The sequence below is a fragment of the Helobdella robusta genome (genome assembly GCF_000326865.2).
Source record: "Helobdella robusta unplaced genomic scaffold HELROscaffold_8, whole genome shotgun sequence".
Classification (NCBI taxonomy): Eukaryota; Metazoa; Annelida; class Clitellata; order Rhynchobdellida; family Glossiphoniidae; genus Helobdella; species Helobdella robusta.
The window spans coordinates 4,727,551-4,753,107 of record NW_008705459.1 but is presented as its reverse complement, the minus strand read 5'-3'; the positions used below and the strand labels follow the sequence as shown (position 1 = coordinate 4,753,107).

General features: G+C 31.0%; 5 protein-coding genes across 5 annotated transcripts; 1 reads left to right on the top strand and 4 right to left on the bottom strand.

The window, feature by feature from the left end:
* Positions 1-1,113: 1,113 nt before the first annotated feature.
* Positions 1,114-5,450, bottom strand: HELRODRAFT_156140 (hypothetical protein; the record flags this gene model as incomplete). Its single annotated transcript, XM_009032295.1, has 11 exons — positions 1,114-1,312; positions 1,926-2,052; positions 2,179-2,316; positions 2,443-2,569; positions 2,795-2,953; positions 3,101-3,206; positions 3,365-3,471; positions 3,589-3,784; positions 3,966-3,967; positions 4,239-4,424; positions 5,289-5,450. 11 exons carry the CDS (start codon positions 5,448-5,450, stop codon positions 1,114-1,116), a joined length of 1,509 nt encoding a protein of 502 aa, XP_009030543.1.
* A 2,097-nt stretch (positions 5,451-7,547) lies between these two features.
* HELRODRAFT_70549 (hypothetical protein) lies at positions 7,548-10,450 on the top strand (the record flags this gene model as incomplete). The annotated part of the gene is made up of 6 exons (XM_009031901.1): positions 7,548-7,689; positions 8,203-8,348; positions 9,014-9,086; positions 9,229-9,380; positions 9,772-9,901; positions 10,308-10,450. Coding segments are annotated over 6 exons (786 nt in total), but the record flags the coding sequence as incomplete, so codon positions are not given.
* Positions 10,451-12,033: 1,583 nt separating this feature from the next.
* Positions 12,034-16,280, bottom strand: HELRODRAFT_165794 (hypothetical protein; the record flags this gene model as incomplete). The annotated part of the gene is made up of 8 exons (XM_009032294.1): positions 12,034-12,117; positions 12,356-12,518; positions 12,636-12,688; positions 12,861-12,950; positions 13,523-13,633; positions 14,467-14,603; positions 15,593-15,699; positions 16,180-16,280. The coding sequence occupies 8 exons, from the start codon at positions 16,278-16,280 to the stop codon at positions 12,034-12,036; spliced, it is 846 nt and encodes a 281-aa protein (XP_009030542.1).
* Positions 16,281-18,086: 1,806 nt separating this feature from the next.
* HELRODRAFT_165793 (hypothetical protein) lies at positions 18,087-20,664 on the bottom strand (the record flags this gene model as incomplete). Its single annotated transcript, XM_009032293.1, has 8 exons — positions 18,087-18,170; positions 18,415-18,577; positions 18,694-18,746; positions 18,965-19,054; positions 19,214-19,321; positions 19,738-19,905; positions 19,972-20,086; positions 20,564-20,664. The coding sequence occupies 8 exons, from the start codon at positions 20,662-20,664 to the stop codon at positions 18,087-18,089; spliced, it is 882 nt and encodes a 293-aa protein (XP_009030541.1).
* Positions 20,665-22,223: 1,559 nt separating this feature from the next.
* Positions 22,224-25,336, bottom strand: HELRODRAFT_165792 (hypothetical protein; the record flags this gene model as incomplete). The annotated part of the gene is made up of 7 exons (XM_009032292.1): positions 22,224-22,307; positions 23,072-23,228; positions 23,572-23,624; positions 23,935-24,015; positions 24,558-24,665; positions 24,966-25,102; positions 25,219-25,336. 7 exons carry the CDS (start codon positions 25,334-25,336, stop codon positions 22,224-22,226), a joined length of 738 nt encoding a protein of 245 aa, XP_009030540.1.
* Between the last annotated feature and the right edge of the window lie 221 nt (positions 25,337-25,557).

The following is a 25,557-nucleotide window of genomic DNA, read 5'->3' as shown; positions in this document are numbered from 1 at the left end:
ATGTATCATCTATTGAAAACATGGTAAGTGATCACAAAAGACTTTTCAAAACAAATTATTCATAAAGCTGTAAAGCAAATTTTGGAATATAACATCAAAAAGTTGAATTAAAAAATTTAAATGAAGCGTTAGTTACAACATACAGGCAAACAGTGATGAAAGGAAAGTTGAAATTGAATAAATTAGCAGCAGACCTACAATGACTTCCGCTGTTAACATCTCTAAGCATGCATATGCACTGAGGAACAGATCACTAAACCGTGTACAAAACTCAAGTTATTTTAAATTTAAATCATACGAACAGCATTAAAACAAACATGCAATCTTTACTAAACTAATAAGATTATCATTTTAGGCAAAAAAAATAACTTGAACTAAAAAGCTCATTTCACTAGCATTTCATTTTTAAACATAGTGAACAAAGCTTTCCACAACAAAATAAATGTGTTTGACACATTTTCAAAGCAACACCAACTAGAACTTGAAACAAAAATTAAGCACTAAATCATCAAGCTGCCTACCGCTGACATTTTATTGAGACCTTGCTGAAACTTTTGCACACCGGTTATCAACATACACCCCAAGAACAATTACTACAATTTACGCATTATAATATTTGAAGCACTCAAATTAAAACTAATAAACTAATATTACAAAATATACTCAATGGAACCAGTAGGTACTGCAAGATGTGATAAGAATTGAAACAGTTGAACATTTTCTTTCTTCGACACCACCCAGACAATAATGAACATCACCAATAATATTTTTTAAATTGTTCTTACGTTGGTACTGTACGGCTAATGTTGCTGAGCTCATCTCATTTTTAAATATTCTTTAGAAACGTTCAAAACAAAATGACATGAAGTTTTACAAACAAGAATTACATAAAACTACATTGGATGGTATTGTGCTTACGAGGAATTATAACAAAATGAAAAACCTAACGATTAAAAAAAAACAAAAAAATGTTCGACAGGCATTGATAAAACAACAGGAACCATGATTTTTTTTATCATGTAGTGAGCAATAAACTTTTCAATAAAAATTGATGACTAACAAAGTTATTTCGTGACGAGAGGACGACGGTGCATTGTATATGTTATTATTCATTCACACGGATCCGAACTCCGACATCCACTTTTCGTACTTCTCGAGGTCAGCGGCTGACACAGTTTTGCTAACGTGCTTCAGAGCAACCATCATGTCCTCCATTGTCGTTGGCGCCATCAGTTCTTCCTTCGGGATGTTTCGGATTTCATCTGGCTTCAGACCTTGGATTCGTCGACGCATAGACATCATGGCCGCATCTCTGTTCGCATCGTGTGAGTATTGGGATCATTTAAATGTTGTTAAGAACGAAACAGTGGATATATTGAAAAAATTTTAGTTAGTATTTCTAGATGAAGTGTTTGGTTTAAATGGTTGTTTTACAAAATCTGAGTTGATTGAGTCCGCAGACAGCTTAATCATTAGAATATATATCAATATATATGATTACTAATCATGATTAGTCTGTTTAAAGAAGTAGTTTGTATGAGAAAATATAATTACGTAGCTAAGTTATATAATTATTTAAAAAAAGAGAGACATTATAACTTTGCCACAGCCTTTCATCGCTTATTTAATGCGCACGAAACGTTAGAACACGTTAAAAATACTTAAAAACAGTTGTCCTAGAACCTTTTCAATTTTACAGAGCTTAACATGACTGTATTATAGCTAAACTGTATTGATATAACATTGATTGCTTGCTGTGGAGACGCTGAAATACATTGTCAATAAAAAATTTAATATTTGGCACAATGACTTTGTTAATTTAAATAAAATAAAATGTTCGACCAATTAAAATATATAGGAATCTATGTATTAATTATTTATAAAAATTTAGTTGAATAAAATAGAAAGTAGAGTTAAAAATTAACCTGCAGACGTTAGTTATGTCAGCACCAGAGTATCCGTCCAGCAGTTCTGCAATCTTGTCGAGGTCCACATCTTTGGTCAGTTCAATTTCTTTCAGACTGATGTCCAACAACTTCCTCCGTCCTTCGGCTGAAACAAATAAGATAGCCTCATTTCAAATACATGCATGCAGCAATAAAAAATCTAATAAATATATCAGATTTGACTTTTAATTAAAGTACATGCGAAAAAAACGAGTAGAGAAAGTAAATGAACCATTGGGTAGTGGGATGTAGATCCTCTTCTCCAACCTCCTTCTCAAAGCCTCATCAATGTCCCATGGGAAGTTTGTAGCTGCAAGTACCATGACAATTTTCGTGGGGTCCTCATCCAATCCTGTTGCCCCCGTCACTCCTGTTTGCAGTTCATTTTTAAAACATTTCACACTTATCTAAATGATGGTACAAGTTTAGAAGAATAAGCAAGTAAAAATCAGGACAAGTTTTATCAGAATTAAGTCTAAAAAACGTTGCAACCAACCATCCATCTGAATGAGGAGCTCTGTTTTGACTCTGCGACTAGCTTCATGTTCGTTGTCGGCACCTCTCCTGCCACATATCGAATCAATTTCATCAAAGAATATGGTGCTCGGGGCATAGAAACGAGCCTGTTACGTTCATACATCATTGCAGTTCAGATTTATGCATACATTTTGTAGTTTTTATTAATGAATCTATTTCAGATTGCAAAAAAATTCTTCTTCAGTATTGAATTAAATATAAATTATCATTTTTTAGCCACTATCAACAAACCAAAATAAAAATTTTATAGGAACTCTTAAAAATGGAAACATCGTTCAACAAGTAAATGAAAAATGTAAATAGTAACAAACCATTTCGAAAAGAAGCCTGACAAGTTTCTCAGACTCCCCGTGATACTTTGAAGTCAGGCCAGACGCCGACACGTTGAAGAATGTTGTACCACATTCAGTGGCGACTGCTTTTGCTAGCAAGGTTTTACCAGTGCCAGGTGGCCCAACCATCATGACACCCTGACAAAAGTTGACAAAATAAATAAATAAATAGAAGTTATGCGATCAATCTATTTTCATTTGTATTGTCATTTTTGAGACATTATGACATAATTTATTAAAGCACGTGAAGTTTAAAAAAATACAAATTATTAAAAATTTAAAGACCTTCCAAGGCCTTCTGATTCCTTTGAAGAAGTCTGGAACCAATAGAGGCATAACAACAGCTTCTTGTAGCAGTCGCTTGGCCTCTGTTAAATCAGCAATGTCGTCCCTACAAAAAATATATTGAGTTACTGAACACATGTGAATGATATAATCAAACACACTACATAATAATATTTGATGAGAAAATCAAATTAAAAAAAACAAAATTGTATGTATTGATACTAATCAATTTTAAACTAATCAAAACAAGTGCAAAGTGTCAACCAGTAAACTTTTGGATTTCTTTGCACAATATCTCGTTCCAAATTGGCCACCAAATCTTTATCATACCCAGAGGGGTTGAACTTATCAGGGTCTTCATCTGCTTTACTCTAATTAGAAAAAATAAAATAAAACAAGCATCAGTAAAAAATAATGAAACGCAAAATATCATTAAGCTTATTCAAAATAATACTGAATAAATACAGATGAAAAATTGTTAGAGATACCTTTGCAGCAGCCTTGCTACCTTTGGCAGCATAACCACCACCGACAGCACCACCAGCAGCAGCAGGTTTCTTGCCAGGGCCACCCGCACATGCACCCCCGAGATCACTTGGAACACTCTGCCGGGACCTTCCACCACGACTTGGAGGTTCAAAGCCTCTTCGAACTGGAGTTTTACCTCTGGCATTTGCCCCAAATCTATAAAGTGCGTGTTACAGGAAATGTTAAAATTAGAATCACTGAATCGACTTTTAAGGCACTCACAGATAAAAATAACATAAAATAAACATCATTTAAAGTGTCAGACACGTGCACTGCACACAAATCATTACACACGTTTCAATAGCATGTTTGAGAGAAAAATCTATTTCTTCAATACTGCTTTGGATGTTTTCATGTGAAATGTCATGATAAAAAATTATATGAAATGGCATGATGATGATGATGATGATGATGATGATGAAAAGGATTTTATAAAAAAAATTGTTTTTATTTCAGAAATGTGTTATACCATGATAACACGTATACCATGATAAAAATAATTATAGGAGTATTATGATGTTGATGACATTTTAATAAGTTTGAAAATGCTATTAATGTTAACAGACTTATGGGATTATATATTGGTTAAAACATTTTGGTATTAAAAAACAATGAGGAAAACTTGATACTTGTTTTCGACTGGAGTCGGTGGTGGCCACACGTCGGGGTCCCTGGTAGGTTCCTCAAAGGTAGGGTAGCATTCATTTTTTGAAGTTAATGGCGCATTCTTGCAAGCCACCAATGTGTTGCTTATGTCTTTCACAGATTCTAGTTCTACTGCTATTTCTTGTCGAATCTTTTAAATGGAGTAGAAAATTATTTTTAAATAATGTTTAAACAAATGTTTAAACATGAATAAAAAGAATAAATGAGTAATTAAATATCCTTAATTAAAACTAATATAAGTGGCAATGTTAGAAAAAGTTGGAATATTTGTCTGAAATGTTTTTGGCAATGTAAGTAACCCCAGTTTTTAAGTATTTCACCTGGTTCTTTGTCACACTAACTAAACTAAGCAATTCAACATTTAAATCAAGTATTACCACTATCAAAGAAGAAAAAAAGTCCTAAAATAATTCTTGCTAAACCAAAATAATAATAAACATATAATGTTAATTATATATTAATTAATGATAAATGAAAGTTTATATACCATTACTGTACATAACATTGCATACAAAACTATTACATTGAGCTCCTATTCCTAACTCTGACAGTCATGTTCCATAGACTTTACTTTTAATTTGAATAATATTATAATTATATTAATATTTTAATATTATAATTATATTAACATCTTTCTCACTCAATATAGAAAAAAAAAAATATATATATATATATATATATATATATATATATGTGTGTGTGTATGTATGTATACGTAGACTATAGTGGGGATTGAATCAAGAAAATGAAACTGTTTTAAACACATACATAGACCCAGTTCTCCGAGGTAGAACATTTTATAAACACATAGCCAGGTAATTTAATTAATTAAATGATAAATTTAATTAAATTAATAAATTATTAATTTTTAAAATGATTTCATTTTATTTTATTTATTAATCATTTACTTTTTTTAACTTTTTAACATCTTTCAACAAACAAGTATCATTTGTGATTGTAATTGTATTATTGTAACCAACAAAACCTTACTCACTTTTTGCCATTTAGATTTTAGACTGGCATCGGTGAGTGTTGAGATATACTTCTGGAGCTGACACAAAACTGTTTGGTAGTAGACCTGGGCTGACTCATAGTTGCCCAGCAGTGCTGATTCCCTGGACATCTTCACATTCTCGCAAATTTCGTTCAAAGACATTTTGCCTCGAAAGACGACGGGGTGAGAAGTCAAAAAATTAGTTTTTTGGTAATTACCTATTCAATCTGTTTTAATTCAATTCATTTAATGAAATTGTACACTCGTATTATCAATCACCAAGGAACAAAGCAGCAACACAACATCAACAACAACACAGCACTAAAAATAAAAGGCAACTCTAATTAAAAAGGGGGAAGATATTAATTTAATTATTCCATACATTCCATATTTGTTATATATTATAGCATGTGTTTGTTAACAAGATGTCCGTGTGTTGTGAGTAATTTAAAACGTTGAAACGTTGTTGGGATTGCAAAAATCGATAAATAAAGGTGAGATCGTCGTATGACCGCTGGACCATATTCAAGGTAGACAACACGCTGTATTCAAAAATAGAATTTCAATTTTCTTTGATGATCATATGATCTGATATTCTATATACTTGGATCTGACCACTTATTTAATGGCAATTTTAATGTATAATTCACGTTATTTAAAATGTAATCCAACATCAGTTGCTACATTTATAGCTACATAGTCACCTCTGATTTTGTTTGATGTTCTAGATAAAGAGGCTGATTTTGCCATAATTTGCTTAGCTTTATTTTACTTTTAATTAGTTGTTTAACTTGTAGATCAAGTTCTGACCATCATCAGGTTTTTCTTTACTAAATTGAACAGTAATCAATACCATGACTGATGATTTTATAGATAAAAACAAAATAAGTGCTTCCATATAATTGCCTTATTAAGCTTAATTACGAAAATATGCAACCACCTTTTTTTATGGAGTAACAATGTCAATTATAACATTTAAAAAGAAAACTCGTGTGACGAAAACTAAAAGAAGAGCAGCATAGGACGATTCCAGCCTAAATTTGCATGCAGAGCATTACGTTACAACATTTTGGATCCTGAATCATCTTCACGCTCATCAGTACATTTATGTTTAAAAGTTAATCTAGGTGAGTGTCTGTCATTTCATAATTTCAATTTCGGCAATTTGAAATTAAGATTAGGTCATGAAATTAAAATTAACATAAAGTCATAAAAGTACTCGTTTTCTGCTGCCATTTTGTTGACGGTTTAATTAGTTTTGCAAATTTGTTCATGTTAAAAAAATCTACAAAAGAAATTGTAGAAGTCAAATCTAAGAATTATTAATTATAAGAATATCAAATAAAAAAAAGCATTCAAACAAAATTCAAATAAAAAGCAAGAGACAAAAAAGTAAAAAGAACTTTTTCTCATTTTTTTTTATAACAAATAAAAAAATTGTTATGTATATGTAATATTTTTTATTTAGTTATTTTTGGACATAGCTATTTTATTTTTTTTTATAATTTTATATGATTGATTATTTTACTACAAATAAAAAAAATCTTCTTTCTTTTATATTTAACAGTACTTGTTATTTTGCCAACTAATAGAAAACAGATTTAATCTTCATTCTTTACTCTTCACTGCATTAGAAGCCTCAGTCATGTATTTTTTAATTTATGTTGTCTTTTTGTAAATTTTTTATCAATTTGTTTATTTTATTCATAATCAGTTAAATTAAAAAATCCATAATTTTTTTTTTAAATTGGGTAAAACAAGCAAATCTGCACTTACCTAAAAAACATTGTTTAGTGTAGAATAAAGATAAAATAAAGAAAATTAATAAGTTTAGTTAGGATATTAATGATTTATATATTTTTTCATGTTTTTATGTTGCTAGTTTATAATTTTATAGACAAAATGATGGAAAACGATAATGAGAGTGAATCATCGGCTAAGAGATGCAGAGTAGATGGTGATGACAACTTCTTCAATCATTTGTTGAATAATTTCAAATTGGTGTCGGTTCTGAATGAAGATGCCCAACAGAAGACATTATATTTGCATGGGAGGTGTGCAGATGAGGAAGATGGTTAGTTGGATTTTTAAATGATTCTGAATTCTTGTCAATAAATTTTCAGGTCATTTCGTTATTAGATTTTGAAAATAATATAGTCACTTTAATATATATGAATATAATATACATATATTTTTAAAATTTTCTCAATGTTTTAATTAGTTTTAATATGATATATTTTTTGCAAATGTACTACAGAAAACGTTGTTGTTATACTGGAAAGAACTCCACTGACAGAAGATCTGGTGGACGATATAATGTCACCTGCAACAGATTATTCAATTGAAATGAAGAATGATATCTACACCTCACTTCGATTGTTTCCCAAAGTTTCAGCTGGAGGTAAGCCTGATCTTCCAATCCAACTTTCAAATGTTATCCTAAATGCTTAATTTATTATTATCAACGGGAATCAAATTTAAACTGTTCACTTTTTATTTCACATAGACACTTAACAAATAAACAACTTTAAATAATTAACATTTATGTATTCCACAACTTCATTATAAAACATGAAATGTAACGTGATAATAGTTTTGTGCATCACAACACATCACAACACAACACAGCATCACGTCTTAATTAAAACCATCTTGCTCATCGTTTGTTGTAACATCATCAACATACACACACACACACACACATACACTATACAAACAAACAAATCAGCATTGACTTTGAGATACACACATGCACACGCCACACACACACACACACAGACACACACTAACACACACACTATACAAACAAACAAACAAATCAGCATTGACTTTGAAATACACACGCCACACACACACACACATACACACACACACACACTGTACAAACAAACAAGCCAAACAAACAACGTTCAAGCTTTGAAGTCGACAGTCATCCATCCAGCCACAGAGAAGCATATAAACAAATACAAACAGCATGCAGTGTTCTGTGTCAGGGAGACAGCATCTGATTATAACAACATCACTCTTCCATACATCACTTCATCCTCTTTCAGCTTGCAGGTTTATCACATTTATCGGCTTCATCATCACATTTATCATCCTTATAATCAAGTTTGTCTTTTATCACCATAAGGTTTGCTATCACATTAATCTATCTACTTGTGCTGTTTGTAATCGTTGTGTGTTTTTTCCATTTTATTATTAAAACCTAAAATGCCACCTGTCTGCCATTCGTTTGCTACCTTTGTTTTTCACAAATTTTTTCGTGGAATTAATAATTTTGAAAATGTCTGCCTATCATCAATAGTAGTAATTATATTTATAATAATAATAATAATAATTATTATTATTATTATTATTATCATAGCTATTGTCATTGTTGATTTTTTGTTGTTTCTTGTAAATTGCACCACATTTCACTGTAGATGCTCTTAGTGTTCTTATGATATAAACTTCTGTAGTTTCTGCAAAACATAAAAATCTATTTTATAAAAATTGCACTGTTCAGTTAATGACTGTGTTGCACAATTAAAAGTTGGGCACCAACAACCTTAGAAATAGTTTTAAAATATCTTAGGCAAATGATTATGCCAGTCAGTTTAAAACGTTGAGATCTGTAATAACAGAAGTTAATGAACATTGCGTTCAATGTATGAGAGTTTGCATGAGAATTACAAACATCGGTTAATGTAAAATTTGGTCATTTTTGAATTTACAATCATCAGTGGCTGTATAATCTCCTGGCCAAGAAAGCTGAGGTGGATAGAATTGTGTATGAAGATGACGATCAAGTTAACGGTTTGGTTGATCATTCATTTTTGTTTCTTAAATTTGTTTAACATGTTTTTTACAATCTTGGCAAACATCTATGAAACTTTTTAAAGCAAAAACAAGGCAGAATAAGAAATAATTAGGTTATGATAACAACCCATGTTGGCAGGCTTCATGTTGGTGCCAGATTTGAAATGGGACTGCAAGCAGACGTCCAACCTCTACCTGTGCGCCGTCATTCACAGGCGAGACATCAAGTCCATCAGAGACTTGAGGGGAGAGCACGTCCAACTTCTCGAAAACATCAGAGATAAGGGAAAGGTATTTCGTCCCGTTTGATTTTAACAAATCTATTGAAACTTCATGAAACGTTCAGTTGGTTTATGTCACACACACACACACACACACACACACACACACACACACACGCGCGCGCGCGCGCACACCTAATTTGTGATTCAATATTTTTGCATCACTACACTACACGCCTTCCTAATGGCTAATTAAATAATGTAGAAGTCAACATTTAACATTATTGAATGCTACTTTTATACCATACAGCAATGAATTTACCATTGTTTGAATAATTGAATTGGGAGTTCCATTTATTAATAATAATTTTAAAGAATGTATCAATATGACTTTTATCTTACTCGATAGTATTTTACAAATGAAAAAAGTTGTAAGATTAACATGAAGAAATAATTACTAGCAAGCTATCAGGGAGAAGTACCAATTCAATGTTCACAAACTGCGGATCTACTTCCACTACCAGCCGTCCTATTACCACCTCCATGTTCACTTTGCAAATGTTTCCTATAATTCGCCCAGCTGCACCCTTGGTTAATTATTATCTTTCATTCATTTCTTTTTATTGTTTATATCTGATGGTTTGTACCTATTCATCCTTATTACGCTTCCGAGTTGTGTGATTTTTCCAAGATCCACAAGTCTATTTGTTGTAAGATACCATGAATTGTTAGGTATCTAATGTCTGATGAGATATATAACAATAAGATGTGATCTCTTGATGTCTTGGATGCACATCTGTCAAATGAAATCATGTTTAAAAACGCCTTTAATGTCACTCAATTGATAATTTCGGTCACTAGTCTTATAGTTAATGTTATTTATATTGCCAATTTGTTTGTGTTGTCTTAAAGTTTTTTCATGTTTTATTTTGTTACAGTGTTATTGGGTTTATAGTTTTGTTGACTCATTTTAATATCATTCTCATCAATTTAACAGGAAAAGCTCATGCCATCGATGATGTAATTGATAATTTAAAAATGGATTCAGATTATTACTCGAAATGCTCTCTGACATACATATTGAAAGAAAATGACCCTTTACTGGAGAAGTTCAAAGAAGCTGGCAGGTGTTTCGATTGAAATTGGGATGCTAACATTCCAGTATTAAAATTGGAATTTAATGTTAACACAAGCAATTTTCAATCATCAATCATTGAACTATTTTTAGAACAAGTTATTAATTATGTAGTTTTATATTTTATAGTCATCGGTATCACATTTACATTGAATAAGATCTCTTTTTTGAATATTTTACTAATTATGCGTTACTAAAAAAATGTATTCAAGAATTCATACTTGAAACTCCATTCACGGCATTTGTTGGAAATATGTCAGGCCATCACGTTAACTAACCAATGTCCTGACCCCTTTAAAAATAAACGTTAGTGTCACGGCTTGTATATAAACTGGGGTATAGTCTTATATATAGAATATATATACTGTATCGAATGCATATATGCCCTATATATATATGGGTTGGGTATAGCTTTTGAATATTGAGCTGAAGAAATCAGTCATACATTAGAAATTGTCTTGTAAAATTGTAATTTTAAAAGTATCGCGTGGATTTGATTCAAGCGCTCTGTTGGTGTGACGACATAGTACATGTTAAATTAACCGAGCTGATCTCGGGGTGATGATAAATGTAAAGAACACCTATTCAAATGATTATTTGCTGCTAGAATGCTTTGGAAAGAGTTATAAGAACTGGTTTTTTGACGATAAGAATAATAAACGGTTTTATTAACTATAAATATTAATAAATAAATGAAGACCAGCCGAGCTTGTTGTGGTTTTTCAACAGTGATTACATATATGATAGCAGCAGTATTATAAATTAATTGGATGAATGTTTAGATAGCTTGGCGGAAAATTAAACAATTCTGTTGCTTACAAAAAGCTTGGTTGGCAGATTTTTATAACAACGTCCTACCTCGGGAGAACTGGGTCTCTGGACGCTAAACGAAGATTGATTGATTGATTGATGTTGAACATCTCATTTTTTAGCACGTAATGAAGTTAACTAGTAACCTAAGCAAAAGTTTTGAGTTTTAATAATTATTTCAAAAACCTTTTAAAAACTGGGAAATTTTGTCTAGAGTCGAAAAGGAAGAAACAAGAAGATGTTACACTTGTTTTTCATGTAGTTCAATAGGTGGATAAGTACGAAATGTTAAACGTTTCAAATATTAAATTAAAATATTAAAAATATATTTATAAATATATTTTTATTTTTTATATATTTTAAATATGTTAAAATATTATTACAGGTTTTATATAATATATAGCGTTAACCCGTTAAAACCTTATACCTTTAACCCTATTAAAAACTGGTAGCAGTAAATAATAGAAAGGATTATAGGATAAACTATATAACAAATATAAATTATATAAAACATTATTATATAATAAATTATATCTTAGTTTGTATAAACATTCAGAATACGTTATCATGAACCGAAACCATTCAATTGTCGTTTAGAAAGTTAGAAACGGCTATTTTAGATCATATTTTAAATTGAACTAACACGTTAATTTACAAGTTCTAAAAGTCTGCTAATTGCACGTTTATAAGTATTGAAATGGATTTATAAGCAGGAAGCATCATAATAGTGAAACAATGTAGAAAAATATTGAATGGTCGATCGTTTTTTACTTGAAGATTATCTCTTGTTGATCCATTCAATAAAATCATCGACCGCACCGTTCGGCTCAGTGAACAGCTGGTGGTATCCGTCTTCATATTTCTGCTCAATTAATCAGTAATGTTATCCAGTCAACAACTAATTCGATTTAATAAAAGTTCAAGTGTCTAAGTTATATTATTAAACAATGGCCTCGAACTTCTTTGCCGCATGCATGTCTAAGTTTTCTTTCAGAAATTATTTAAACAGCTTTTCTACTTTATTTTTTAACAGATTGTGAGAGATTTTTTTTCCTATTTAATTTCATTGCTGAAAAAAAAGGTTGGCAAATTATGCAAACTTTGAAAGTTTTATCTTCAGAAGAAGCAGTTTCAAAAAACATTTGCGACCCCTCGATGCTGCATATCTTGTCACTGGTCCCGTGCATTAGGAGGAAGGCAATTTTTACTTCCTTCATTCTGCTGTTGATCTCACCGCATGCCTTCATCGAACATTTCATCAACCTGGACGATGGACAAACAATATTTCGTGAAGATATTACAAGACGATCGTCCAAAAACTTTTCCATCCATGTTAAGGAAAATTGAGCGTGTTTCTTAAATTGCAAAAATCTTACCCACCCAGCTGTAAGTTTTCCAGTCCAAATCAAGTCATCTTTTTTGTATTTTTCAATCTAGTTAAAATATATATCAGTTTGACCTATTATTATTATACAATTATGCACCGACACACACATCACACATATTTTTTTATCTATTTATTTATTCATCCTTTAATTTTAATGTTAATTCTTATTTTTGAAATTTGATTTTTTATTAAAATGCAGAAGTAAAAATCTTGCCAACTTCCCCCTTGTCTTTCACAATGTCCTCGACATTGATGTACACGACGTGTGCTCGCGGATAAACAACGGATACCAGCTGATACCAAAGCATCTGGTGTTTGTTGCAAAATGAAACAAATGAAACTAGTTTTTTAGAAGAAGCAGCATTTGGACAGTCAAAAATTATACACCATGTTAAAGTTACATTTCTATTCGTGTTACATGTTCCCAGGTCTTATTAAAACAATGATAGTACGTATGGATCTAGATAAGCTTGAATTTACTTTAATAATACAGTTAAATTTTAAATTGTTTTCTTCTCAAAACGACTATTTTACAAATGAATTAAAACCAAACCTACTTATAAGTGCTGGCATAAATTACTTTGAGTTGATGTTGAACTTTGTATTGATAAAGATTTTTTTATTACATAATACAATATCGCAACGTATTGTATATATTGGGCCATTCAAATTGATGGTGCTTATGAACGCGCAAAAAAAGCAAAGAAGAGAAAATATAAAAAGTTTGTTAAAGGGAAAGTAGATTTTTGAAAATTTATGAAAATTATTCGCCGGTAGTTCATTGCGTCAAATGCTTACAATAATATACATTGCAATGTCTACATATATAATAATTATTATATATTAATGATTGATATATAAAAAGTTTATAAACTCCGACCACCGTCAATATGGGAGCAAAATTTGTGAGGATGATAGCTGGGGCGATTAAGACGATCCCACTGATGAGCTGAGGAATTCTCAGTGCCGTCAGAATGGTCATCGACCCTCCCTTGGTGAGAATATTTTTGAATTATTTTGACTTGTCTGAAGTATTAAACTGATGGATTAACTATTTGTTTGTAAGGTTTGTCGATCTACCAAACAAATGTTATTAATGTGTTATTGGTTAAATGATGCTCAAAACAAATGATTAAATAATAAGAAAATAAAAAATATGAAAGTACATAAGTGCAAAACATCAAACACCAAGCCAATAGATTACTGCGTGGATATATATGATATATATGTTATATCCATTGGTTAATGTTTGAATGTATTGAATGTTACGCGAAAAATTGACCTTTTAAGTTTGATCATGCCATATTTCGTACTAGTTAAATAGTTGATTGAAGATTAAAACATTTAAACTTTGCCAATGAATTACTTACTTTATGTTGAGTTAAACAGTTTTTGTTAAAAAAAAGCTTCAAAATGCATTTGATGTGTGGAGTAAAGATTTTCAAAAAATTTACAAAGATCATTTACATTTATACCTTCACTAAGGTTATTCATTATTCATTCGAAATTATTCATTTATTACATTTAACAAAAATAACATGTAAATTTGATACAGTACAACTTTTAGTTTTAGCTTAATTATGCCAACAAAATTTGGATAATGAATAAGCTCAAACGGTTGAAGTACCAAGTCTCGGCTTATTCTTATAGCGCAACAACCTAGTTCAATTCCCATCTGTCCGAAACTCCAAACCATCATAAGCTTTGTGCATAAGTACAAACGCGAAAGACATGTGGTGCGAATATACAGTCAGCCATTGTTACACACGTTTAATTGCATGTAGGCGATATGTAAGAGTAACAGGAAAGGGCCATTGAACGAACCATGGAGTATCCTATGATGAAGCAGGGAATGTCACTGTACTCCTTCTTGATTTTCTCAATGTGGTCAATGATGTCATCGACAAAAATGTTAAAGTCTTCAATGTACACTCGTTGGCCCTCACTTTTACCGTGTCCAGCTGTATTAATTATTGCAGATTTTAGGCGTGACTACATTTTTGCAATTCAAGCCGTTCAATTGAAATTAAAATAACATGATAAATAAACATAACATCCAATCAATCAATCAATCAATTAGTTTATAAAGCGCTATTTCCGCGATGTTCAACAGCGCTCCTCAATGAATTTTGAAAACAGATGGGTCTTGAGATCCGCTCTAAACTTCGCAAGTGATGGAGAAGTAGTCAGAGAAGTAAGTAGAGAGTTCCAGAGAAAGGGACCAGAAAAAGCAAAAGCAGATTTGGCAAAAGAGTTTTTAACGCGAGTTAAGAAAAAGCGAGAACAAGAAGACGATCGTAAACCGGGGCATTTAGGTTCAATTAATATATCTGATAAATACTTAGGAAATAATTTAGATTGAGACTTATACATGATGTGCAAATTTTAAAAATTATTCTATATTTTATAGGTAACCAGTGCATAAGAACAAGATATGGAGATATATGAGAAAAGAAAGGGGCACGAGCAACTAGACGAGCAGCAGAGTTAAAAGCTTTACTTAAAGGATAGAGTATAAAGTCAGGAATACCATAGTAGAGCGAGTTACAATAATCAATCCTAGATAAGACTAACGAAGTAACAAGAAGGAGAAAAGTAGGATCATCAAGAAAAGGCAAAAGTTTTTTTATTCTACGTAGATGAAAGTAAGAGCTTCTAGCAACACTATTAATCTGAGAAGAGAGAGACATAGTAGAATCAAAGTTAAAACCTAGACTCCGAAACTTATGAGAGACATCAAGAGTTTTAGAATCAGGTAAGATAATAGGAGGAATAGTAATAGAGTGTTTAGATTTATTGAAACAAATTAATTCAAACTTAGAAGGATTTAGTTTAAGACACATAGAGTCAGACCAGGCGATAATTGAAGAAAGACATAGAGATAGATTATGAAGAACACTATTGAGATTAGATGGAGGAAAACAAGTATAAATGTAACATAGAATTCTACCGTGATCATGAGCAAATACGAAATTGTTGTTTTGAGCCAGTTTGATAGCGATCTCATCAAATGTTTGGCAGTGCTCTGACGCTCCATGTGCTATGAACACTAAATGCCTGCAGGCAACATTTGAAATTATTTACAATTTATTACCTTTATAATTAAATAAACAAAACAACGGTGAAAATACTCATATAATTGAAACATAAGACATTATCCAATGTTAAACAACACAGCCTCATTTATTACATACTATTAACTACTAAACAAAACCACTAAATTTAATTTCAACGTTTGTTTATTGATTTGTAAACAGTGTTATTTAATTTAATTTTGAAAATCAACTGATTCCTGAAAAATTGAAAATAAAATCATGAATATTAATGGCAGAGATCAGAGGTATCAAAAACTAAAGTTACAAAATCTCATGTTGCAAGTGCAAGTCTGAAGTAATGTTTTATAAAATATAAATCTTATGACGAGAGTTAAATATAAAAAAAATGCAATCATATGAAATTTCAAAGAATTGTGAGTTGAAATAAATAAATGAAACCTTCGTAAACTCATTAAAATTTGATAATATTAATAAAATGTACTTCGGTTTCTCTTCGTTCTTCTGAACAGGCTTCCAATACTTGCAGAAAAGTTTGTGACCATGCCTGCTCTGAATAAAATCATCCTTCACATCGATATTCATTGTACTTGGTAGTTGACCCGTTTAGTAACAGTCGCTGACCTGTTTGGTAGCTGACCTTTTTAGTAGCTGATCTATTTGGTAGCTGACTTGTTTGGTAGCTGACTTGTTCGATAGTTGACTTGTTAGACGGAAAAACTGATAACAGCTCGAACTATGTAGTTTGTTATAAAACTCCGTTAAAAACAAAAGCAACGAAATTGAAAATGGCGAAATAGAAATAGCATTTAAGTAGCATAAATAGACAGACGTTTATATTGATGTAAGTTATGATAAATTATGATAATAATATAGCACACAAGTGCGCTCTCATTCACTCACATACACAAACTAACACACACACACAAATATATACTCACACACTCACGAACACACAACACAGATACAAACATATATAAACACAGCACATACATTCGTTAGATGAATAAATAATTTGATTCTCATGTTAGTAAGATTTATTTTTGAAATTCCACAGACGAAGACAAAGAGCTCATCCGACATACACATATCCAACTATGCATGCATACATGATGATATTAATTATATAGATATTATACTTCAAAACATTAATACAGGCAAGCTTACAACAACCACAACATAACGTCATACATATCTACACGTTCTTGTGCGAAAGACACTTAAAAACACTAGCTGCATAATAACAGCTGAATAGATGCGATAAACTTATCGAGCTATGTGTACATTATACAAATAATTTTCGTCTATTTGCCCATCAATTAAACGACACAACATCATTTTGACCATCTGTTAACCATTTCACTGAAGACAAGAATCCCTTTTTATATCAATGAATCATCTAACTTGTGATCTCATGATGTCCTAGATGTACAATGCCTCAGATGCAGTCATATTTTAAAACGCCTAATAGTTTCACTTTTAAATTTTGATAAAAACTTTTAAATAATATTTATCACTTGAAAAAATGTTGATGTATTTTTTCTTCTTTCTCGTATTTATACGTACACAGTATACAAACTGATAGTGACCAGTGGCAAATGTAGGCATTTTCAGAATCCGACATTGTTATATTGAGAGCGTTTAAAATGTTTTGTTTTTTCTTGTTGGCGAAACATTAAACAATTCTGTTGCTTACAAAAAGCTTGGTTGGCAGATTTTATAATTGGTAACAACGATGACCATGTTGAACATCTCACTTTTTAGCGCGTAATGAAGTTGATTAGTAATCAAGCAAAAGTTGTGAGTTTTAATAATTATTTCAAGAACCTTTTAAAAACTGGGAAATTTTGTCTAGAGTCGAAAAGAAAGAAACAAGAAGATGTTACACTTGTTTTTTATGGATAAGTACGTAATGTTAAACGTTTCAAAAATTAAATTAAAATATTAAAAATATATTTTATAAATACATTTATATATATATTTAAAATGTTAAAATATTATTAAAATAGTTTATTCAGAAAGTTAACCCTTTAAAACCTTATACCTTTTACTCTATTAAAAACTGGTAGTAGTAAATAATAAAAAGGATTATAGGATAAACTATATAACAAATATAAATTATATAAAAAATTAATTTTAAAATAAATTAAATCTTAGTTCGTATTAACATTCAGAATACGTTACCATGAACCGAAACCATTCAATTGTTGCTTAGAAAAGTTTAAACGGCTATTTTAGATCATATTTTAAATTGAACTAACACGTTAATTTACAAATTCTAAAAGTCTGCTAATTGCACATTGATAAGTATTGAAATGGATTTATAAGCAGGAAGCATCATAATAGTGAAACAATGTAGAAAAATATTGAATGGTCGATCGTTTATGAATATTATCTCTTGTTGATCCATTCAATAAAATCATCGACCGCACCGTTCGGCTCAGTGAACAGCTGGTGGTATCCGTCTTCATATTTCTGCTCAATTAATCAGTAATGTTATCCAGTCAACAACTAATTCGATTTAATAAAAGTTCAAGTATCTAAGTTATATTATTAAACAATTGCCTCGAACTTCTTTGTCGCATGCATGTCTAAGTTTTCTTTCAGAAATTATTTAAACAGCTTTTCTGCTTTATTTTTTAACATATAACAGATTGTGAGAGATTATTTTTCTATTTAATTTCATTGCTGAAAAAAAAGGTTGGCAAATTATGCAAACTTTGAAAGTTTTATCTTCAGAAGAAGCAGTTTCAAAAAACATTTGCGACCCCTCGATGCTGCATATCTTGTCACTGGTCCCGTGCATTAGGAGGAAGGCAATTTTCACTTCCTTCATTCTGCTGTTGATCTCACCGCATGCCTTAGCCACACATTTCATCAACCTGAACGATAGACAAACAATATTTCGAGACGATATTATAAGACGATCGTCCAAAAACTTTTCCATCCATATTACGAAATTCTGGTGTGTTTCTTAAATTGCAAAAATCTTACCCACCCAGCTGTAAGTTTTCCAGTCCAAATCAAGTCATCTTTTTTGTATTTTTCAATCTAGTTAAAATAAACATAAGTTACATAAGTTTGATTTATTGTTATTTATACAATTATCCACAGACACACACATATCACTCATTTTTTTTATCTATTTTTTATCAATTTTTCATTTTGTTTGGGTATTTATCTAAAATATTTTGCTAAATTTCATTTCTGATATTTTTTGTATTAAAATGCAACAAAATGTAATGTGCAGAAGTGAAAATCTTGCCGACTTCCTCCTCGTCTTTCACCATGTCTTCCGGTTTGATGTCCACGACATACGCTTGCGGATATACAACGGATACCAGCTGATACCAAAGCATCTGATGTTTGTTGCAAAATGAAATAAATGAAAATTTAAATCGATGAAAATTATTCGCCGACAGCTCTGTGGGTCAAATGCTTACAACCACATACAATTTCATTGCAATGTAAATATATAATAATAATTTATATATAAAAAGTTTATAAATTCCAACAACCGTTAACTTGGGAGCAAAATTGTTGATGATGATAGCTGGGGCGATTAAGACGATCCCGCTGATGAGCTGAGGAATTCTCAGTGTCGTCAGAATGGTCATCGACCCTCCCTTGGTGAGAATATTTTTGAACTATTTTGACTTGTCTGAAGTATTAAACTGATGGATTAACTATTTGTTTGTAAGGTTTGTCGATCTACCAAACAAATGTTATTAATGTGTTATTGGTTAATTGATGCTCAAAACAAATGATTAAAAAATAGTATACACCAAATAAAAAATATGAAAATACATAAATGCAAAAACCAAACACCAAGCCAATAGGTTAATGTTTAAATGTATTGAATTCAATTCAATTCAATTGAGTTCAATTCCCATCTGTCCGAAACTCCAAACCATCATAAGCTTTGTGCATAAGTACAAACGCGTAAGACATGTGGTGCGAATATACAGTCAGCCATTGTTACACACGTTTAATTGCGTGTAGGCGATATGTAAGAGTAACAGGAAAGAGCCATTGAACGAACCATGGAGTATCCTATGATGAAGCAGGGAATGTCACTGTACTCCTTCTTGATTTTCTCAATGTGGTCAATGATGTCATCGACAAAAATGTTAAAGTCTTCAATGTACACTCGTTGGCCCTCACTTTTACCGTGTCCAGCTGTATTAATTATTGCAGATTTTAGGCGTGACTACATTTTTGCAATTCAAGCCGTTCAATTGAAATTAAAATAACATGACAGATTAACATAACATACAACTCTACCGTGATCATGAGCAAATACGAAATTGTTGTTTTGAGCCAGTTTGATTGCGATCTCATCAAATGTTTGGCAGTGCTCTGACGCTCCATGTGCTATGAACACTAAATGCCTGCAGGCAACATTTGAAATTATTTACAATTTATTACCTTTATAATTAAATAAACAAAACAACGGTGAAAATACTCATATAATCGAAACATAAGACATTAACCAATGTTAAACAACACAACCACGTTAACTACGAATAATTTACTACAAAACAATGAAATTTAATTTCAACGTTAATTTATTGATTTGTAGGCAGTGTGCTGTAATTTCATTTTAAGAATCAACTTATTAATGAAGAAATTGAAAAAAAAACATGAATATTTATGACAGAGATTAGAGATATCGAAAACTAAAGTTACGAAATCTCATGTTGCAAGTGCAAGTCTGAAGAAAAGTTTTATAAAATATAAATCTTATGTCGAGAGTTTAATATAAAAAAATGCAATAAAGTGAAATTTCAAAAAATAGTGGGTTGAAATGAATAAATGAATAAAACCTTTGCAGACTTATTAAAATCTGATAATATTAAAAAAAGTACTTCGGTTTCTCTTCGTTCTTCTGAAAAGGCTTCCAGTACTTGCAGAAAAGTTTGTGACCATGCCTGCTCTGAATAAAATCATCCTTCACATCGATATTCATTGTACTTGGTAGTTGACCTGTTTAGTAGCAGTCGCTGAGCTGTTTGGTAGCTGACCTTTTTAGTAGCTGATCTGTTTGGTAGCTGACTGGTTTGGTAGCTGACTTGTTCGATAGCTGACTTGTTAAACGGAAAAACTAAAAACAGCTCAAACTATAAAGTTTGTTATAAAACTCCGTTAAAAAGAAAATCAACTAAGAATAATGAAATACAAGTACAAATAGCATTCATGTAGCATAAATAAACAGACGTTTATATAGGTTAAGAGAGATTATGAGAATATTATAGCACACAAGTGCGCTCTCATACACTCACATACACAGACACAAACACACACAAATATTTACACACACACTCACATACACACAACACAAATATATATACGAATGTATGTATATTCGTCATAGAAATAATATGATTCTCATGTTGATATTTATTTTTTGAAATTGCACAGACAAAGACAAAGAGCTCATCCGACATATACATATCTGACTATGCATGCATACATGATGATATTAATTATATAGATATTATGCTGTATACTTTAAAACTTTAATACAGGCAAGTGTGCAACTACCACAACAAAACAAAAACTTCTTGTGCGAAAGACACTTTAAAACACTAGCCGCATAATAACAGCTGAATAGATGGGATAAACTTATCGAGCTATGTGTACATTATACAAACAATTATCGTCTATTTGCATATCAATTAATCGACATAATATCATTTTGACCATCTGCCATCTGTTAACCATTTCACTGAAGTCAAAATATCTTTATATCAATATCGGTATTTACACCAATGCACCATCTGACTTTTTTTTTATTGTAAAATGGTATAGAAACCACCTACATGATAAATTAATTTGAAACAAGATACTTTTTCCATTATCTAGCATTCAGTCTTTTTTTATTTTATTTTTCAGTTTTACACAAAAAATGTAAACTTCCGAATAGAAATTGAAAACAACAGTCGAATGACACCAAACTACAGACATATTACGTAAGCTAATGACAAATTTAATTAATTTCAATCGCCGTACTGACACCCAATCTGAATACCAAAACAAGTGCATGCCAGTTAGGCGTTTTAAACGATTAAAAGTAACAAAACACGACGAAATGAAAAAATCAATAAAAACTTTTGCGAAGCGGAACAGTGGTGTGATAGCACGGGATAAATAACAACACCTGGAAAGAACATAACACTTTCCACTGGTGAGTAGGAGCGTTCATGTAGCATAAATAAACAGACGTTTATATAGGTCAAGAGAGATTACGATGATGATGAAAACGACGATGATGATAATTTACTCATTCATTCAGCCAGCCCTAACGATTTGATGTTTGGAAAAAATTTGAAGGTTTCCAGGTTTCATTTACAAATCGAATCAAATATTATTTTAAATTAATAACTTATGAAATTTAAAAATAAGATCTCTGACTCTTCATGTAGAATAAATACTCTTCCAGAACGATAATAAGTTATTATAATTTTTATTTCAAAACATCCGATCAATGATTCCAATTGAAAAACAAATTAATGATTAATTCGTTGTTCATCTGTTGTTGATCCACTGAATGATGTCACTGATGACGTCTTCTCCTTCAGTGAACAACTGATGGTACCCTCCTTCGTATCTCTGAGGTGCGAGTATTTCTTTAATTCATATTCCACTTTTTATGTCAATCAACACTGATTTATTTCATTTCAACGTTATGACTATTAATCGATGCCGTCTAAAGGAAAACCACTTCGTGAAAAAATAAAGAAAATATATTTAAATTTTGTTCTTATCATTTTCTGAGCTCTACATGGGGATTATGTATTTTCTACATGTATTTCCTATAAGTATTTCCTATATGTCCTATATGTATTTCGTATAATTTTGCATGATCATTTTTCCACTTAGGCAGTTTTCACATATATATGTATATTTTTCCATTAATGTTTGTGGCTAGGAAACTATATCCTCCACATCCCGGTGTCCGTGGTAATAAAAAGTTTCTTTTTTTCTCTCTCTTTCTTTTTTCTTCGCAATTGTACAAATAGGCAGGTTTAAGCCGTAAGTTGAGCTTATTAAATACATAGGTAGGTGAGTTAATTTAATCAACTTAGGAAAGTTAAGACTCTACTCTTTCATTCCACTTTCCTATGTGTAGTTTTTCTTGTTTTATTTTTAACACAACAATCGAACACAATAAATAAATTCCACCCGACCAAAAATTATATAATTGCCATTAATATTTTAACTATATTATTTTTTCAAACTTAAAACAAATTTAATAAATTTTACTATAATATCGTTACGTCTAAATTAACGTTCGTTGAACATGAACAGTTGTTTTCATTAAATTATTAACACTACGATATCTTGAACCAAAAAATTTTATGAATCATACAGACCTTGAAAGTTTTATCTTCAGAGGAAGAAAGATCAAAAAACTTTTGCGATTCCTCAATGTTACACGCCACATCATTGCTTCCATGCATCAGGAGATAAGGACATTTTATTTCTTTCACCATGCTAGCCTCGAAGGCTTTCCTAGCACAATTCAAAAATCTGTAACGAAATAGTGATAATGTAATTTTCTCAAAATCCTCATTGACTTTTACATTCTGCTAATTTCATTCTTAGGTTCAAAATGTTACCTATTTTCTATTGATTATTGTTAACCGATTGTTTTTCATGCTTTCAACTTCTATATAAAAACTTTTTTGCAAATTTTTGCAACATTCAAGGAATTTTAGTTTTAACGAACAATTTTACGTTTGCAATCATTCTTTAAACTATACAAAAAATTTAGTTTACACAACAAATATAAAGTAAATAAAAAATGATTTTTCTTAGATTATAATCTACTTACTGCTTGAATTAATTTTATTATTGAACAAATTAATCTTACCTAGCTGTGAATTTACCTTTCCAAATCAATTCATCTTCTTTGTATTTCTTAAGCTGTTTGTTGGTGTACACAATTTTAAAATATTTATTAGTACCGTAGGTTTGAATTAACGTTCTACTAAACAACAAACTCTCTTGCGTTCTGCTTTTGATCTAAAATTACGCGTCATTTGAAAAAATTAAGTTTAGTTAATGAGAGAATGCAGCCGTCTAACAATACAATTTTGGCAAAAATTCAGATGTGGTTCGTTTAACAGGGTTCCACTTCATACGGTTGATATTATTACAGAAATGTATTGAAAGATCGGTCAACAAATCATTTTCAGTTTTAACAAACAAAAAAACACAAACACGAACAACTTACCTCTTCCGCATCTTTGATCATAAACTCAAAATCAAAATTAATAACATAAGCTCGGGGACAAATCGTTTTGTACAACAAGAGCTGAAACGTTTATATTGTTAACGATGAATATTATATGTGTCAATCATAATTAAAATAATAAATAATAAATTATTATACAAAATTTAAAAGAAAATCATTTTCCTCAAAAAATTAGAAACACGTGTCGGTTCGAAAGGTATTTAATGCATTTTCATCTAAGATTGTTGGCTTTTATGTGTCTGTTATGAACTTACGGCATATATTATTAACGCTTCAGCTTCACATGGGTTAACCACCTACTTATATATTTGTGTTTTGAAGATGAGACTTTCTAAGCAATGAAATGTGGTTAAAACATTGTATCAAATCAAGGTCAGACGAGTAGAATTATGGAATGATTTCTGTTTCTGTTTTCAGTACTGCAAATTTGGTTTCGGGGCTCTACATCTCTTACAGCTTTGTAAAAATTTTTAACAACATTTTTGTGAACACTTTTAATTTTTTAAATCTACGAAAATAATTTTGGTAGCAATTGCATGCATCGATATATTTTCAAAAGATTTATTATATTATAACCAGTCAATAACTCAAAGCTCTATTACCTTATATTTTGAGATGATTGAATTAACATTGAATGGTGGTGCAATCAGAACCATCCCTTTGATGACATCTGGAAACCTCAACGATGATAGGATGGCCATCGTTCCTCCCTTCGTAATTATTCGGCACTTAATTGAACAACTATTTTTTATCATATCAAATTATTTAACATTATCTCTTATCAAATCAGTTTATTTAATATTATCTCTCACAAAATCAATTTATTTAGTATTTATCAATCATTTATTTGTTAAATACAAACTCAATCAAGCAACAAATTAGATTAAATTTGACCCCAAAAGGGCAAAAAAAGAATATAAAAATTAAGTTTAGTTATACATTTTTGCCCTGTGAATTTAATAATAAATTGAAGCACATGGAGAATACGATATACAAGCAAGCAAACCAACCATGGAATATCCTAATATGAAGCATGGAACATCCTTGAAATCTTTTTTGACTCTTTCAATGTGGTTCATAACATCATCGAGGTAAATAGAAAAATCGTCAACCTGCATTCTGCGACCCTCGCTCCTGCCGTGTCCAACTTGTAAATAAATTTAAGTACAGACAGATTGGAAGAAATTATAAAAATTTCTTTGGCTAACAAATACAAAAAGTTATCTTATCAAAACTTAAGAATTACAGTTTAAACAAATTAACTATGATCGTGGGCAAACACGTAGTTGTTAAGTTGGGCGAGTTTGGTAGCAATTTCGTCGAAACATTGGCAGTGGTGGGCCGCGCCATGGGCTATAAACACCAAATGTCTGAGAAACATTTTTTTTCAAAATTGAGTTTTACTTTGTTTATTTATTTGAAAACTTACAGTAACATCAAAAATATTACTTCGGTGTTTCATTCAAATCGTTCAACGGTTTCCAATACTTTCAGAATAATTTATGACCATGCTCGCTTTGGACAACATCTTCTTTAACTTCAATGTCAATAATCATATTTTTCAACGAGAGTTGACAGGGTGGAGATAGCGGAACCAACTTC